At 43.9% G+C, this 18,918-nt stretch overlaps 1 protein-coding gene across 2 annotated transcripts; it reads right to left on the bottom strand.

The window, feature by feature from the left end:
• Positions 1-228: 228 nt before the first annotated feature.
• On the bottom strand, positions 229-18,177 carry LOC1275489 (uncharacterized). Of its 2 annotated transcripts, none has more exons than XM_061656010.1 (3): positions 17,640-18,177; positions 6,523-6,723; positions 229-1,643 (listed from the first exon to the last, which is right to left on the bottom strand). In XM_061656010.1, the coding sequence occupies exons 1-3, from the start codon at positions 17,704-17,706 to the stop codon at positions 1,432-1,434; spliced, it is 480 nt and encodes a 159-aa protein (XP_061511994.1). In that variant the 5' UTR covers positions 17,707-18,177; the 3' UTR covers positions 229-1,431. The 2 variants fall into 2 exon arrangements, with proteins under 2 accessions (XP_061511994.1, XP_061511995.1); XM_061656011.1 differs by lacking the exon at positions 17,640-18,177 and adding an exon at positions 6,801-6,896.
• Between the last annotated feature and the right edge of the window lie 741 nt (positions 18,178-18,918).

Raw genomic sequence — 18,918 nt, 5'->3', positions numbered from 1 at the left:
CATCCCAAACTCATGTCCATCCAGAAAGTCGATCACCACAGAGCTCTTCGGATGGATTATCGCACAATATTGCAGATATCGATTCTATCACTCGATCACTGGAAAATATCACTTGATTCTTGTTAGGCTGAAATACAAACAACATATTAAACTTACTTATTAGTCCAAAATCTTTATGATATTACCAACCTGTTTGAAATCCAAAAAGAAGCGTTAAGATCCAAACAATTTGTTCTGTGTAGCTTTATTCATTATCCCTTTTCGGTCTACATATTATGTACACGTTTGACGGAAGTGATGCATGGTAATATGATGTGTGGATTTTGTGCATATATGTTTGTATGATAACATCTGATAAACAGTTGGTTTCTCTTTAATTTTCAATTCCATTTGATATTTGCTCCTGGGTGTTTGAAGGTTGGTTGTTGTGAAATTTGAATTTTGTGAAGCGAATTTTGGATTGCTAATGTATTACAATATCGCCTACAGCTTGGCAAATATTAACAAACATTCTTGAGACGATGAAGACTTCCTCTAATCGTGATTTAACACCTTTAAAGCTAAGCAAAATTACACCACTTGTGATGTGAAACGACAGATGTATAATAATTAAGACCAAATGTTCGGTGTGGTCTAGTGATAAAGCAGCTATTTTCCAAATTGATATGTTCCTGTGTCTGTTGTGTCTATCCTGTCTAGCATTATCATCTTTGTGGTTTTGTACATCATTAACTTCCTCGTAACGCTCTTATTACTGCACTGTTCTTACTTTAATCAACACAATTGTAATTGTGTTTTGTTACTTGTTACTTTTTTTTAATTTAACGGTTTTTGTGATTCTTCATATGCTTACATATTTGTAACACTGTACCATACAAATTAGCTTCTTTCTTTCTCATGTTTTACCGATTTATATTTTGCATGTAGCTTTTTTGAATAGTTTAGTATTACTGTGAGGTGTTTTTTGTGTATGTGTTTTTTTTTTTTACTGGTGACAAAAATACTTTAACACTTATCGGACGCTTAAAGCGCCTCCCGAATTCGTAAGGCATAAGGCATAACACCCCCGTCACAGAGGCGAGGGACAGAGAGACAAGGAGAGAGAGAGAGAGAAAGAGACCGTTGCGAATGAGATTCTTTTTATGTTGCTGTTAGTGGAGATGGTGCAGGACGCACCGAACCTGTGTCACGATGCCACTCAAAAGCTGCTTAAATTGGACGAAACCAGCTTCCTTGCTTCTTGCTGATGACTAACATTCCGAGGGAATGGGGTATAGTATTCTAAGCTTTGTGTGTGTAGGACGATAAGGTAACTCTCTGCCACTGCTCCACTGCCTCCCTCTCTCTCTTTCTCCATCGCTCTGCCAGCACCATTTCGGTGGGGTGGAGGGGTAGGGATGGATGGAAAAGAACGACGACGACGTTCCGTGATTACCAGGCGAGCAGCTTCGCCACGAACGCACTGATCAGGATCATCAGGGCGGCCGGTCCGTACTGGGCGGCCCCGTTGCATCCGTCGGTGATGCAGGTCTCGCAGAACTCGGTCTTGATGTAGGAGGGCGTCTGGGCGTTCAGGCACGAGTTGGGTGGCGTGTTGACGTCCTCGTAAGCGCAGGAGCGCGACACCACGACACGATCGTTAACTGCAATGATAGAAGCAAGAACGCACAAACAATTACACATGGATAAGGGGTTTTTGGGGGTAAGATAAGCTGTTAGGGCTAATCATTCATTGCGTTACGCTCGGTTAAACTGCGCTACACTGGCTTGGGAACGCAAACTCTCGCATCAAGGTTAAGGGGAACGAATGTGTATTCCAATGCAAATGCACGACGAGCAAAACGCATCTTTGATCTTGAAGATCGGGTTGAGCGTGATGTAGTGAAAAAACCGTCGTTTGAAGATCAGCAGTACACATGTGTTTGTGTGTGATTGCATGTGCACCACGATTTAATATGCTACGGTTAATTGCACGCCGCTCAATGTCACTGGTGAAGGTTGTTGCGTTTTTGAGTGGCCTCTGTGTCTACCGTTACTGCGGCTTACTGAATTTGCATTTCAACTAGTACGGCTTGGAATGTTTTTGCCTCCTGGTACGTAAATAAATTCAAAACGAAAATAACACTCGTGGCAATTATTGGAAATATTTGTACAAAATTATCGTTTGTTGTATGCTTCAAGGGCCTGGGATGTTTGATTTTGAGGGTATTAGGCCAACATGGTTCAGCTATTTCTACCAGAATAAACAACAATAATATTATAGTTGAATGTCATCTAGATCTTAGTTCAATTCCCAATAGGACTTAATATTTTATGTTTTCGATACGTATAAATTACAACCAAAAGTACAGGCAAATCAAAAAGAAAGAGCTAGTCATTTTTAAATTAACATAATTTGAACTACAACTGGAAAGCAATCGAAAAATATCACTAAAAAGAGCCTGAGTGCATCTAAACCAACATTTTAGCTACACAGCTGCTTGCTTGCATAATGACTAAATTATGATTATTTTATTTACTAAACAAAAATGTATTGAGTTCCTTAAAAGAATGCGGTACGTTGAATTCTATTAAAATTCGTTATCATTTTCATAGCCGATATTCCACAATTATTTTGTGTGAAACTGTTTGCTGTATGCAATTAAAAAGTTCTTCTTTTATAAGAATTATGGATTACTTCAGAATATAGCAATGCGAGAATTTAATAAAATAAAGTCATTAAAAATCATTAACACGATGTAATATAATGCAATGTACAGTAAATTATTTAAGTTGAAATTTCATACAACATGCTTTACAGGAATTACAAAAAATATAAAAAAAAATAAAATGAAAAACAAACAAGCAAAACAAAAATTATTTGAGAATCGGCAGGAAACATAGAACGCTAGCTACAAAGGGCAAAAGTACATTATTCTATATAACATTTCCAAATCGGTTAAGAAGTCTAAGCATAGATGTGTATCAAGCAAATACATCCAGCGCTATAGATAGGTGTGTCAGCCAAGTTACGGTATCGCACCTGGCACAAAAGCCACCAGAGAAACCCCGCTTGGATGCAATTATTATGCGTGGAGCATACATTAAAGGAGCTTCCTTATCAAACCCCGCTATGCACTGTGTTGGAATTGAATTGCATTCAATTATTGTTTATGGTTAGACGACACTAGACGACAAGAACGGCCCGATAAGTCGCACTTCCGGCCGCAAGAAACCACAAACGCACATGCTAACCATCACCATATGCTGGTCTAAGAATTGTCTATTTCCCATTTCTCACGGTGATAGGCAATAGATTAGCCACAGTGGAGTCATAGAAGGGTAATAAGTAAATTGAAAGTAAGCAAACATAATGAACTTTTTCCAGCACCGCGGAACAAACTTATCAAAAATTCATAAAACGCAAGAAACGATCATAAAAACGATCACTCATCACGTAGACGTGTGCCCGCGTCTGGCGTTGTCAATCATCGCCTTCTGGTTGCCATGGTCATAAAGTAGCCGTAAAGATGTCCAAAAACACTGATACACCGTTCGGTACATCTGTCGTCACCGTACCCGCTCGAAACATGGTTCCAGTTTCCGGCATTTATTTATGTGATTGAAAAGATGTTACTTCTATTTCCATAATGAAACGCAGAGAATGTTGTGTTTTACGCTGCGCGATAATCGCGCATCGTTATGCGAAATGAGTGACTGGGCCGACAGTAGCAACGGTTAGGGGCCAGCACAGCCACAACAGCCTACTGTTAGGTATGCCATGGTTGCTTGCTTTGTTATTGAATTCACCTGTAACAAAACAGATGTAACCGGGGCAGGCGATGCTTCATACAGTGCGATGTTAGCATTGCCAACAGCCCTACAGGCTGCGGTTCATTACGCAACTGGCTGGAGTAGCTGTAAGCAAGGGGTGGGAATCTAACAACAGTGCGATCGCAATGCCTTGGAGATGTTGTTTTGTTTCTACCGTATCTTCGTCGACCTTGAATTGTTCTCCCGCGATCAACTGGAAGATGCAAACGCATTGAGAAGAGTGACTCAGACTCCTTTGCAACAGAGCAAGGCTCGCAAGCTATAGACGCCACGTGCCCGAGATTTGATCAACCAACAATTGTACACCACCTCAACACCGCACCCCGCAGAAGGGACAAATTGATATTAATTTCTTTCACACTTTTAGATCAGCTACTGCACCGATATGCATATTAGAGAGCAGGGGCAAGGAAGCGACAAGTGAGTTACTGTACGAGCTTCGTCAGCTTGTTCAGTGCTAAGTTGGGTGCACGATTATTGAACGAGTGGAAGCCATGCGGACGATTGTCTCTATATTTTGCAGTGGCAAGTTAATTATACCACACGCAAGCCAAGTGTTGTGTGACAATAGAGCACGAACCCCAGCCAGGGAGGGTTCAATTGTTGCACAAAAGTGCAAGCTCATGACTTTTATTGTAAAATACGGCTTACAAAAGTAATCAAATCATTACTTCTATCGATGGCATGTCCCATTTTATGTTGTGATAACGATTTTTTAGTATCACAGAACACTTTCAATAATTGCCCAACAGATTTTACGTTCACATCTAATCTAGAACGACTGACCTAATCTGGTTCTGACTGAGTATTGATTTAACTGTTTTATGGACATTTAAATAATTCATTACTCACACGATGTAGACTAGTTTTTACTTGAAGTTTACCAGCTCTTTTTTGAGTTTAATTTCTATCAAATAACATCAAACTTGGCCACATAGAATAACGCTGATCAGCCTGATCAAGAGAATCGAAGACCAAGATAACCAATTGATTGAACAACTGTACTGTTAGAGAAATCCGCATAGTCCAACATGCCACACATGTGGTGATTCTTCTTCTATTTGGAGTAACGTCCCACGCGGACATGCCGGCCTATAAAGACTTTCGTGACTTAATTCATTATCACGCAGCCGGAGTAAAATCCTTCCTACGAGAGGACGGGTCCAATCTAGGCTTGTACCCATGACGGGCATGTTATTGACTCGTTCGAGTTGACGACTGTACCACGGGACCGCCCCCGCGCTGTACCGTGGTGAACATGTGGTGATTAGCCATGCCAAATCTGTTTGAAATGAGCGATCTTACATCATCTTTTGAAGACGTTCGTCTTACTTGCAGCCAGAGATTGATATGGCTTTTTTGTGCAATAAGCTAGACTGTAATTTGACAAAATTACCAAAAATGATATTCCTGATTGCGGAAAAAAAACATTGATATTCCCTTACAGGACAGGAATTTACTGTATCATTCTCAGTTATAAAAGCTGCTACATTCAAGTCAATACCCAAGCGGGGTTTTCAGCGCAACTGATTCCAAGTATTAAGGAAATAAGGAAGATAGCAAGGGAATAAGGAAGATAAGGAAGGATAGTTCTTGATCCGGACATTAACCTAGTTATCAGTCTCAATTGAAACGTGTTAATACACGTATTCTTTGAAATACGCTATACGAGATATTTTAAATTTGTAATTTTTTTTTTAACAAATTATACCGATTCGAGACATCAATTGTGAAATGCAAAACAAATTCCCTTTTTGTTCGAATATTAAAACCCAATTTAAAATATACAAAATTGTTATCTTCAGTTAAAATCAGATCAATCAACTCATTTAGTGGCTAAAACCTTCATGCAAATTATGCGAAAATTGGACTGAAAACCTCAAATATCGACAAAAGCTAATATTCGAGATACGCGCTATTGCCTCCGATCCGCATTTATAGCGAATGTCCGGGACTACCTGTACTAGCTTTACGTTTCCTATGCGTTAAACCAAATGGTATACAGTTTCTATGCAAGAATATATAAAGACTCAAGTTGGTGTTGCTATCCGTATGTAATGTACGCACAAAAATGGTCATAAACGCTAACCTACCTACCTAACCTACATTACCCCAAAATTTTGCTCAAATGGTCTCAGTTGTTTTAAAATAATGCTACACACTCCAACGAACACATTTGATGCGTTTACTTGCTTTCGTGATCCTCCGCCAAAATCCTAACACCCATGCCCGTACGCTGGGTTCTTTCGCGCACGCATCTGGGCGGCTCTCTTCGTGTTAAAGCGTCATTTTAGCACCCCACGACAACTCTATCGTCACGTACTACCAAGCAAAGCTAATTAAATTAACTTGTAAATCTTTTCAACGGGCACACCCTCCGGCACCCAATTCCCCCCCCCCCTCCTCCTCTATCCTGCCGCCCGGGAAAGAGTAGAAATATGGACACACGCGAGATAGTACACCTCCTTCGTGCGCGTGGATGCACCTTGCGATTAGTGATCCTTCGCCCCGGGCCAGCGATTGCGACTAGAAACGAGATAGCGATAGAAAGAGAGAGAGAGGGGGGAGAGGTTCGTGTTTCCGGTACCACCCATCCGTTCCACCATTAGCTAATTGATTCTGCCCCATGTCCCTATCTGACCCAATAAAACTCGAACGGGCGGCCCCCCCCCGGCTAGGTCGTCCCCGGTCGTCTTCGGCAGTACTTACTGATTTGCTTCATTTTCTTGCAGACCGGCCGGGTTTGCTGGTTCGCCTGGTTGAATTGGTAGTTGACCTGGGGCGGATAGCTGCAGTCGACGTAGCTCCAACGTCTCTGCTGCTCGGTAATGATGTCCTGGGTGAACGGATCGTCACAGAAGGCGGCCGTTGAGGCGTCCGACGAGCATCGCCAGCATTTCAGCGCACTCACTGGAATGGTAATAAGCAAAGAGAAATGAATGAACGGAATTCGGGTGGTATAGACTATGGTTTAATTGTTTAATCACATCCGAAAAGCCGGCCGGATGTTTGCCATTCACAACAAGTTAACCGACGACAGCAGTTCGACATCCTTTTGTTCGTAGGAACATCTGAAAAGGAAGCGACTGTCGTCGAAATTTTGGCTGATTTATTTATACCGCTGCCAGCCGCCAACCTTCTCGAAGCAAACCGTTGCTCCTATGCTTTTCTACTTGACCCCAAAACGAGAGAAGGAGAGAAAAAGAGAGAGATAGAAAGGTACACATAGCTAGAAAGTGCAATGATTTAGTTATACTTGCTGACACATTGTCGGTGTCGAAGGTACGGAATTAGATCGAGGTTTACGAGGTGACGCAATGTCGCCCCCCGCTCGGGAACGTGGGGAGGAGGATCGCCAAGCAAAAATAAAACGGTCACTACCAGAGCGTATGTGTATGTGTTTTTTTTACCCCCTCATTTCACTCCCGCTATCAAATCCCTAATATCAATCATATCCATTGCCTCACACCCAGCAGGGGAATAGGTTGGTCACCTGGGGAGCTTCTTGCACTGCTGTGTGAAGATGTTCTAAACGCACGAAGCAAACTAGAACTTAAATTGTTTATTTACTTCCAGCTTAGTATAAACAACGCACCGGGCGGCGATGCGATTGTGTGTGAGGAAAATTCGCTAACACCAGTGCGGCGTGGGGTGATGGCGGCGCAGCCGGACTGATGCGCGTTATATCATCCTGCCGCGGAGGGCAATTAGTCCATCATCGCGCTGGTGTAATAATCGTTAGGGTAGAAGAGCGCGTGTTGCTTCGCACGCCGTGATTCGGTGATTCCAGGAGTGCTTTAAGTTAGTTTTAAAAAGGGGTAATCTGATAATTTGTTGGTGCTAGGTTTTTGACAAACTTTTTAATTCAGATGTCGCTAAACATGCTAATTTCGATGCTGTTAATTGGTGAGGGTAGTATTCCAATTCTTATCAATTTTATCGAGTCATTTTTTAATAGTATTGAAAGGCTTGTTAAGATGTAAATAGATGGCTCTAAGGCAAGAGAAGAGAAAATGGATATAAACACGTGTACACGCGAATTACTGGCCGTCTCCATCGGTGTCTAAGGCTACTAACTCCGAAGAGCAAGCATCGATCATACATCGATACAAAGTGAGTCTTGTGCTGATTGCAATCATTTCAGGGTTTCATCTGTGCATTTATTTATCTAAATGCCTTTAATTAGTTGATCTTAGTAATACGATTCATATGGCTAAATAAAGTTGCAAGGTTTAGTACCAACAGGCTTAGTATAAGGACGTGTACAACATTCAAGAGTGGACGTTCAAAATGTTGGTACTTCAAAGCTGACATAATGAATTCTGGATGAAATTCAGTCACTGTATTGTTTATTAAACCAGGAAAGCTTAAATTGTTCATCAAAATATACAATTAATACAAAAAACTTTCGACAAAGACTACCAAAAGGCCGATAAAGTTAACTGTTAAACATAAATTTCAAAGGAAATGTTGTGAATCTTACAATGTTCGCAGTTTTCAACTCTAAAATTATAAATTCACATGTGCCAAGCACGCTGTTAACGTTCTTATCAAACATGACACATGATCCTCATGAGTAGATAGCATATTAACTTGTTGAAAACCTTGAAGAAGATTTTATTTGATTGTGAGACGGGTGTAGCAGGTAGATTAAAGAATCTCTTATACAACCATGAACAACATTCTTATTTGGGGAAACAACCGTTTCAGGTCTATGCCTGCCTAAGCGTCTAACGATCGCTAACTCTAAGTGGTTTAGAGTAACTACAAGTTGGATATGTCGTGTAGCGTGTATGAGGATTTAAGTTCTTTCGAGATTTGAAGCCACAAATGACCTTGCTCGTCACTGCTCGTAATCAATAACCTCCAATTCTAATGTTTTTGTGCAGAAATCTAAATGTTGAAGCCAACATGTAGGAAAATGTCAGGTTCTTTTATACCAAACAAGACAACAAACCTCAGTTAAGCCATGCCGGAATCGAAAATCTAACAAGTGGCACACTTTAGCACACAGGAGATACATTCCCATTCATGTATGACGCACCAATAAAGCAACGCCAATGAAGGTTATAATTTGCCAGAAAATGATAGAAATAATTTATCATTTCTAGTAAACGTAGATAGCATAAAAATCACCCATTTGCAGCACATTACGGGAAGTAGGACATACATTATGCATATCTCCTGCACAAAACAAGGAATAGGCCTCCAAGGGCAGGAACACGATTTCCAGGAAAATGTTTGTGAATTGGTGAGTACAAAGAGTTCAGTGAACTTGTTCAATCATTAATTGCAAGTACGCGTACAAACCCAAACCCGGGTAGGAAGGACACGTTCGGATTATTGAGATGGTGACGGATTATCGTTAATTTCGAAAGCTGTCAGGTATTTGGATAGGCTTTCCCCGACGCAAAATCGTACTTCCGGGGTTGAGAGTTTACCGGGAAATCATGATTTACCCCCCTGTGGTATGTGTGTGTTGTGCCCGTTCACTACCCTAGTTTATTCATATTACTAATTCACCTAATGAACGCAAAGCGTATTATCACAGCCCACCAAACGACGACGACGACAGCCGGTCAGTCAATCGTGCTACATTCCATTCACTTGCCAAGCTGTCAGAATCCAGATGGACATTAGAAAACCACACCGGGAAGAGGGGGGGACGAAGCACATTAATCAAATCTTCAACCCTCTTGTCCCAGGACACATCCCGCGGTACGTAACTTTGACGGACAAATGATAGGTGATTTCGAGTGTTCGAGTGAAGTCAGCCCGATTCACGTACCCCATTCGAGTACCCTCTCCCCCATAGAGGAGTACGGGGAGGTGTAAATGCATTCTAAATCACTCACTGGGCTATCCAGTGCCAGGCAGGCGTGGGATCGGGAGTATCGAGCAGCTCTGGAAACTGTTTCACACAGTACATATGGAGGGTTCAAAACATCAAAACTTTGCAGCTTTGCAGAGCAGCAACAGGCAGAGCAAGTGCGCAATATAAAGCCGATAGATCATCGCGTCCATACAGACACACACACACACGATCGGACGTTACATCACATTGCGTCACCTTCAAACGCGACAGGGGGTAGTTGCTACATTCTCACCCTCCTTCTTTTCCACCCCACTCTCAGCTAATACGAGTGGAAAAGTTTTCCCGGAGAATAAATCAACGCTAAATCGCAGTCATTATAACCCACAATCGTGAGTGTATGTGTTCTGTGCAATAACATTGCACCGAGTTGAGATGCATTATAGCTAGAGAATGACGAGTCAAACGTAACGAGTTTTAAGCGTGGACGGAAAATTGATTTGAAATTTCTGTAAACGGTTTTTTACATGGCACGGTTTTACGATGTTACCTTAACTAGCAGAACTGACATTGAGCAGGGGTTTATGATTTATGTTTCTGGGTAGGTCAGTTACTAAATACTGAAGCTGCATTTTACTACTTAATACATACTAGAACCGTTTAGGAGGAGTTATAAAAGTGCACATGAGTCAACACACTCAAAAGCAAGGAGGAGCGCGACCATTTCTGAGTCAAGCCTGATACCTTCCAATTAGTAGCGTCACACATTCCAAAGCACAACCTCGGCGTTGCGTGCGGTGATGGTGTGTCGCTATAGAACAGAGAGAGAGCTATCAAAGGTCTCGTCAATAAAAATGCTTCCGTATGCAGTGATGATCGTTTCCAGCTTATCGGTAGCAGATCTTATACGAAACCCTGTGCTGGGCGCGTCACCTACCACCTACCCGCAGCAGTTACCAATATCGTCACGTTGTCACTAATTGTTTTCAACACTTCAACAGCGCTGCCGGGTATAGGAGGAAAAAATGTGACACCACGCGGAGAGCATTTCAAGCAGTCCGGTGGTGTGTACCGTGACTCACGTCATTGGTAAGCGCGTCTTAGCGCATCGCAAACACGCACATCACCGATACGCCGATATTGATGGAATGCGCAACCCGGCTAGAAGACCCGCGCGTTCGTTCTACGCTCTTCTACCTGGGGAAAGATCCAGAGAGTTTTGTATTACCTTTACACTCCCGGGGTGTTGTACACATCACGCCACACCCTTCTTTTTTTTTGCTGCTTTGTGATGATGAAATTATGATATAATATGTTCGGTTGCTCGTGAAGTATTGATGATCGAATCGACTTCAACCTTCCCCGAACATCACCACCAAACCCCGAAGAGAGCTAAGGATTGATCACTTGATCGTGCGTTTATTTGCTCATGCCGTGTTGTCTACCCGTGTGTGTGTGTTTGTTGCTATAGCAACGACAAAGCAACTCGGCGCGTCCTAAACGCAGCCTCGACTCGAGGCAGGATCGACACAAATGTTCACACAACAGCACCGCCGAATGATGATTTGTTTCGAATTTGCTAAAACAGATGTTGGTTGGCCGTGTGGTGGGTGCTAAAAATATGTTGTGATTTTAAAAATAAAAATTCCCACCCATCAAAAACCCCAAACCAAGCAGACACGCACTCGCACGCAAAAAAAAAGAACGGAAAGATACTAACGGAGAGCTGTACGCCGTATGCTTTCACTTAAGCCGTGCAGCAACTACAATTCTTGTTCGATGATGCAAAAAGATGCTAGTGTTTAGGAGAGTATCGTTATTTAAAAAAAACACTGCAACGCCACTAGAGCGTAGGTCAATGAGGGGAAAACATCCAGAAAAAGCCATCTTTATACCCAGGATGGTTTCCATCCACTGATCGTCTGACGTAATGGCTGACAGTTCTTTGCAAAAACGCACCAATCCCTTCGGAAAACATTGAAGACAACCTGCTCGTTGGTCCTCATTTTGAGATGGTTAGGCGTTGGATAAACACAACCGTCACTTACAAAGACGTATACCAACCAGATCATTAGAAGATCGCGCTGTATCTATTTTAACCGTACAGCAATTTTCCTTACATGATCTAGTAGCTGTGAACCTCCCTACAAACGGACACGCACAATATAGAATGCATTTTAATGGGCATTTAGAACCTTAACTTAACTCGTTCGCACATCTCCAGACATCCGAATGGGACATCCGAAACGAAAACAAAGCATGACAAATGGCGCCATCGACATTAGCCACCACCCACACAGATGCTTGTGCACCAAATAGGCCCACCGATCAAACAAATCACCAAACCCCAATAACCTCCAACACCGTAATGCTTTCACCGAGCTCGCGCGGTGTACGAGCGATGATGTAAGCATGTAGGCGCGCGTATTGTACACACAAACATGGGAAGCATAAAAACATATAACACCAAAGATCCGACAAGATTATCCGCCCGTACCGACCTTACACCATATCCGCGCCCCGAGGTGTGCGACGGATGCAGCCGTTGGTTGTCAGTACGCAGCCAAGAATCAACTTTGAGCGCGTGTTCCTGTTCAAATCGCTTTCTCGAAAGTCTGGAATGGCGCGTGTTAGGGCAATGGAAGGGAAGTGGCATGTTTTACGAGGACGAAATGGAAGACGAAAGCAGCAGTAGGAAAAATGCCTGCCTGCCCGCGCCAAATTTCGTTTACTTTTTAACGGCTTTTCCGTTCCGTGTGCGGCGGCACACGCTGTGAACCACGTGCCGAACGAACGAATTAGGCGTCGAAAGGGGAAGGAGGAGGAAATTAACTCTCCCCCCCCCCCCCCCCTAACAGCAGAAATGGAAAACCGTTTAGGGACCGAGGAACGCCGAGCCGCCGTTGGGACAGCTTCTAAGGTGTGGCTAATCGTCGCTTGCAGTTAAAACGCGTTTAGCCACACGCGATAGAGAGCCGAGGTGGAGGCGCATAGCAGAATAATAATAAAAAAAATGGTCGTCTTTATTACCGCTGACCTAGATTTCATCACGGAGCTGTTTTGTACCTTTGGTGTACCAGCTTTGATGCCCTCTGTCACTATCTCTCCAAGACAAGTCCAAAGGCAAATGGAATCAATAATCATTTAGAACGTCGTACAACATCATCATGCGGTTCGGTCGCTCTGATCACTCTGAGCACGGCCTGACACCAGATAATTAAAACCTATAAAACCATCACTTGCACTACCTTCTTCTTCTTCTTCTAAGCGAAAACGTGTGCGCCACCAACAACGCGTCCCCATTGATAGGAGTTTGGCCGGGGTGTAGTAACACGTGTGCGTCGTCGTCCACTGTCGCGCGCGCGTTCTACATTCTTTTGTTCGAGGCGCTCCAATGCCAGCAAACAAGCGATCAGCTTCATCTGTTTGCCGGACCCACCTGTCGCATACGTCGCATCACCGATCGGCTCCGAATGGTTGATTTATTCCATGCATCCGATCAGCAGGGCTAACTGGCCGCATTCCTAGGCAACGGCAGCAACGGCAGCAACGGCGGCAACTGGTGCGTATAATGGAATCTCAATCGATGCGACTCCAAGAGCCAATCCGTCGCCTATCGTCTCGCGGGGCGACAACAAGTGAGCGATGAGCTCATACACGCATTATTTGCGCGTTTGAAAGTCGCGTTCGCGAGTGACGGGAACGGTGGTAAAAGGGATGGAGAAGTAGATTGGCTTCTAAATAGCTCTATCGGCGTGTTGTTGGACAAACATTTAACACTCCTTTACCACGGGACCGTACAATGGTAAGTGCCATCGAAAAAACACCCATCTCCAAGCACAAAGTAACACAAAGCCGGCTTTAAAAGCCACACAAAAACAACAAACGTCTTCAAGGTTGTACTTCTAATTTACCCCCTCCCAACTGGTGGCTGGGTGACAATTTGGACAATGATCATCAAATAAACAATGGACTAACAAGCCACCGGCCCATTCACTTGCCCAGGTAGCGCGGAGTAATAAATTGCCAAGCGAAAAACAAAAAATCAAGCAACGCAATCACGTTCGCCCAATCATTTTACGAAACTACCGGATATTAAATGTTTTTATTTTTGTGTTTTTGTAAACAATTTACAAGGGGCAAAAGCGGCGGGAGCTATCTTTTTGCGTGCAATAAACCAAACCACACTTAAACACCTTTTGTCAGCAATTGTTTCTTCCCAAAAGCGTTAACCATTATCATCGCCTTCCGAGTGTGTCCGGGCTCGTCGCGATCGTGCAGAGACTCATCACGGCGACAGCGTCACAATACCACAACATTGGGGTCACAAACACACACACACACAGGTGACATCATGCGGAGGGTGGTCTAGCGATCATCAACTCTCTCGGCCAAGGGCTTACCCCCTTCGGGGGTGTGTGGATTGTCTACTGTCCGGCCTTCGGTGGAAGGTTAGAAAAGGATTGTGTAACACACTCCAGTGCGCGTTATCAGCAAAACGAGAAGCGCGCACATGCGATTAAACCATGCACAAAGAAGACAAGGCTTTTCCTTTGAATCGGTCATGCGGAGGGCCATTAATTTTGGTGTGATTTTCTACCACAAAGGACCTTTGAGGAAATGATCCATTAGGCAGTTAGATTTCTTTGGAGTTGTTTTTTTGGTTTTTGCGTTAGAGGGTTTCAAACAGTTACCACAAGAAAAGAAGGTCTTTGATGGATGGCCATATTAATACTTATTGTTGCAATAGGATCAGTTGGACAATGTTGTAGATAGTTTAGTGTGTTCTAAAAAGAAGTTATGTTTGCCCTATTCAGAATTAATGCAAATTTGTTTTCTTACATTCCAAGGGACCATCATTTTGTCGGTCGCAAAAGTGTAAATAATTAAAATTTAACTAAATGTGTCAAATGACAGTTAGTAATAATGCAACTCATTTAAACCTTTTCATCATTTAGTGTTGTATTATCATTATTTCTAAGCCACTTTTAGCCTTTCAATGGCAAAGCGTCATAACCATGATGAAGAGTTTTATATGTCTTTGCGTAAGGCTTTGAGTTACACGACCTTAAGCGGACGACGACGTTAGCCTTTCTTGTGCCAACCAGTCGAAGAGCCAACGAGCTAGTTGGTTGGGACAATCGTGCGCCCACTTTGCCGCCTACTACGCTTAGCAAATGGCATCAGTTAAAGGCGCAGGAGATTAGTTACAAGACGATAGGGGAAGATAAGCGAACTTAAAGTTAAACATATACGGTTTTAAAACAGGACACTTAAATCTGTATGTAGCCCAAGTATAAAGCATTTTTCATCAATGCAATGAAACGTACAAAATTCCAAAAAATCCTTGTAGTAATCAGCCTAACAATGAAAGTGAAATAAATTAAATTATAAATTCTAGTTAGAATATTTAAACGCACTTAAGGCTACTTTAAAACAACACTAATGAATCTTATACAATCCACCTTATAAACCCACGTCCGCAACCCATGTAAAAGCAACCCATAATTGCTTTGCTTATTGGATGAAATGAAGCTAACAATTACCACCCCTCCTGCGCACAATATAACAACCATCATCATCTTACGCCCTAGAAAATTCGTATCGGTGTACACTACCATTCTACTAACGCCCAGTTGGAATTGCTTCCAGACGCGCCCAACAAGTTGACACTGAATCGAAACAACACTCTCACACACGCACACCTCCTTCTCGATTGGCCATATTGGTTCCCCCTGTCCCCAGCCCAAGACTGCCCCCGTTAAGCTGCTCCGGCAAGCTGACTGACACAAGGTGGAGGACCATTTATCCTACCACCAGACCAGTTCACCACACTTACATACCACACCGCACGGGCAAGTGAAATTGTTCCAGCGCAACACACACACAGCCGCGATCGCGATCGCGAGCTCTTTAATTGCATCACCTATCTAGCCAAACACAATTAATGCGACCGTGTGCAGCAGGGCACAGGCTGGTACACACCACAACCGTCCGCTTAGTCATACCGTCGTCGTCCGCCACCAACGGCTGCTTCCAGCATGTAGCTATATAACGAGGTGAAGCAACGACACGATTTGAATATTAAGCTCGGGCAGCCGTTCTAGCTCTCTAGTGCTGGAATTCACCATGGCCTGTGTGCTGAAGCGGGGGTTATGATCCAGCAAACAGCGTCAGGGAAGTTGATCGCTTGGTCAGGGGCACCAAGAACCCAACCCCAAACCAAACAAGAATTCAATCATTCACGACACAAATGATGCTGGACGGGACGTTGATCTTTTGATCTTGAATTTTAGCTAATTGAATTCATAAATACCTCTCTCTCTTTCTCTCTGTACTGTCATTCTTTCTCTGTATTACTCTTTCCCCTAGCCCTCCCCTGCCCGGGTCTGTGCGTTTCTGTTTGTCAATGTAAGCGATGTGATCCAACTGATTCTCGATTCCCGCGATCAAGCATAAGCGTGGAGCTCCGATCCTCCTCGAGATGTTCGGAGTGCCACTTGTGTTTTGTTTGTTGTCATGTGTTTTGGGATTCCTTCAATAGCTCTCTTCAACCACCCCCCCACCCACACACTCGAATCTCTGAGCACAATCTGAGGGAGAATATTGCTCTGGAATGTGTTTGTGTTTTGTTCGCGTTTAAAGAGGCGCGCGCGCGCAGCGCAACACAACTCCCAGAGCGTATGATAGATTAAATTTATCGTTAATTAATGTCGCACTCGCGTGACATATAATCCCTCTCAGGGCGCAGGGTGCGCCTGCTGCTTGTCGATCTGTATTTGTTGGCCCTTTTCCCTTTACGAATAGGGAGACGCAGCGCGACCTTTGTGTCTTCCGGGAAAGCAACGCAGTTGCCGTTGCTTGCGAAGAAAATGGACCAAATCGAGGGGAGAGTAGTACGGAGTGATGCGTTTTTAATTGAACCAGCAAACCACGAAGAGATGCTGCAATGGACGATGCTTCCCTCATATTCTAGCCAAATGGTCGAAAAAAACATTAGTAGCAGTGGGAACCGATTTTCAATGAAAACAACCGATTGCGTACGCGTCGATTTCCTCAAACCGGGATTGCTTCAAAGCTGCGCAATGAATCATTCCGTAATCGACATTTCGCTCCATTCAACATCCGAAAGTGTTCTCAATTTCAAAACACACACACCCGAAGAGAAGGGTGCCTATTAGCGCAGCTCCCAAACGCAGTAGGCGAGAGGAGGTTGGTGTGTACGCCGCTCAGTAAACACACTTTAAAGTAGTTCTAATAGGCTATGACATGTAAATGCTGCTGGAAGATGGAAGAAGTCCGTGCTTGAAACCAATTGGCCAATATTTAAAGACAACTAGAGCTGTGGGTGAGTGTGTGTGTGTGTGTTTGTTTTGCTTTTGGAAGAGTTACTTTGGAAGCGAAATGGAGCAAAGTGTGTACACGAGGGCCGTTAGTCATTCTTTTGCCCGAAACACTCTTATTGTTGAAACCTCTCAACACAAGGGCTTGATTGTGCGAGCTAATGTTTGTTTTCCGTTCCGGTGATGATGGTGTGTGAAGTTTTGTAAAGTCACCAAAAAAAAACGGTGTCTAATTTCATTCCAAAGCTTGAAGGACCTTTCATGGACGTTGCATCCTTCTTCTTTTTTTGTATCGAAACAAGGTGGTACAAAAAACAACCTCCCGCGCCTCACTGCACACACGTTTGATGATGCATGGCCGTCGCCACAGTTGTGCTGCAAACATCTAGCGCATTCCACACTCCTCCGTCAAATCGGCACACAGGCACACATTTCTTGCTTATGGCTCTGCATCAATCAAAGATACATCAATAATTCAAACCATTTTTTTGCCTTCTAATCATATCGAAGCACTGTGAGTCCGTGAGCATTTCCTTCCTTTCGATTGCGCCACATTATGTCTTCTCTGTGGTTCGCGCTCATGATACATCTAATCTTGCTTTTTCCCCCCATTGTGGGCCCCACTAACGATCATCACAGTTTCACACGCATCGCAAAACGCAACCGCTTACCTGCTTCGAAGCTAACCGCCAGCAGGAAAGATGAAACCATCAGCACTGACACAAATTTGTTGGCCATGTTGTTGCTGTTGCTGGTTTATTTGAATTTCGGGGTCACACCACACCGGGGTTGGTTGGCTCTCTGCCGCAGATGCTTTTCACTTTCTGTCACTTGGATGATCGGTACAAACAGGCCTGTTTGTAAACCTGTTTTTGGTCTGGGGGTTCACTGCACCAAAAATTGCAACCAAAATCACAGCTCTATCTCACTTGCTTGGAGCGATCTTTGTGAAGGGATTGTGAAGTCTTCGAGCAGGAGCACACAGCACACAAGACGCTCTAAAAAACCACAAAGCTACCACCACTGCACACTAACACTGCCAATTCCCAAAGGCACCAAAACAACACAGAATCGAAGGCACTACTGGGTGTGTGAGCTGTGTCAAGCTAGAGACTGTTAGCAAATCGCAGCAAACCAGGTTGCCAAGAGGAAAACACAGTACCGTTCAGGCGTGCGTCTGTCGTAAGACTAAACGGGCGAATCTAAGCAAACGCGCGCGCTTGTTGGGGCGCACACCACAAGCACACGCAACGCACGGGAGGCAGCTTCACGCGGCAGCAACACCCGAACAGCAGCCGAACGGGCCCCGAAGCTTTCGCGTGGAGTAGGATTGAAGGGAGAACAAATCCAACACACACAAATACAATGTTTGTGGTTTTGAAGGAGGGTGGGGGGGAGTGGTGGGTTACACACACCTCACCCTCGTGTAGGGGATGCAAATGGGGGGTGGCGCACAGCAAGGGGTGGCGCGCGTTGTTATGACGCGCGAGTTTTCTTATGGGGCGCAATGCACACGAACACACATAAACGCGGGAAAAACGCGCGCGCAAGTGTTAACAACGGGCGGCCAGTGGCGAGCGTCCCTAGTAACGTGGACGCTCTTAGGCCCGTGGCCAATCGCACTCAATACGCACGACCGGTTCGACACCGTATTTTTAGCGACAGTATATAGAAAGGTGTACACAGAGTTTTGATCGAAAAAAAAGTATTGCCAATGTGTTTACTATTTGTTTGTTCGGTCCGGACGCGGGACAGAAAATGCTGTGCACATTTGCGGTAGTTTTTCCTTGCAAGTAAGACTCTTTTGATCTTTCTGAGTTGTAGAAATAAGCAACTTTTTCGGGCAAAACCTCTGTATAAGTTACATATTGTGCAGAAAGGGCAAAATATTAACTGATTATTGTCCCTTGCGAATTAACTGAGGTGCTACCTACGTCACGTGTTCTACGT

Source organism: Anopheles gambiae, chromosome 3 (assembly GCF_943734735.2).
Source record: "Anopheles gambiae chromosome 3, idAnoGambNW_F1_1, whole genome shotgun sequence".
NCBI lineage: Eukaryota > Metazoa > Arthropoda > Insecta > Diptera > Culicidae > Anopheles > Anopheles gambiae.
This window is presented reverse-complemented; position numbering and strand designations above follow the sequence as displayed.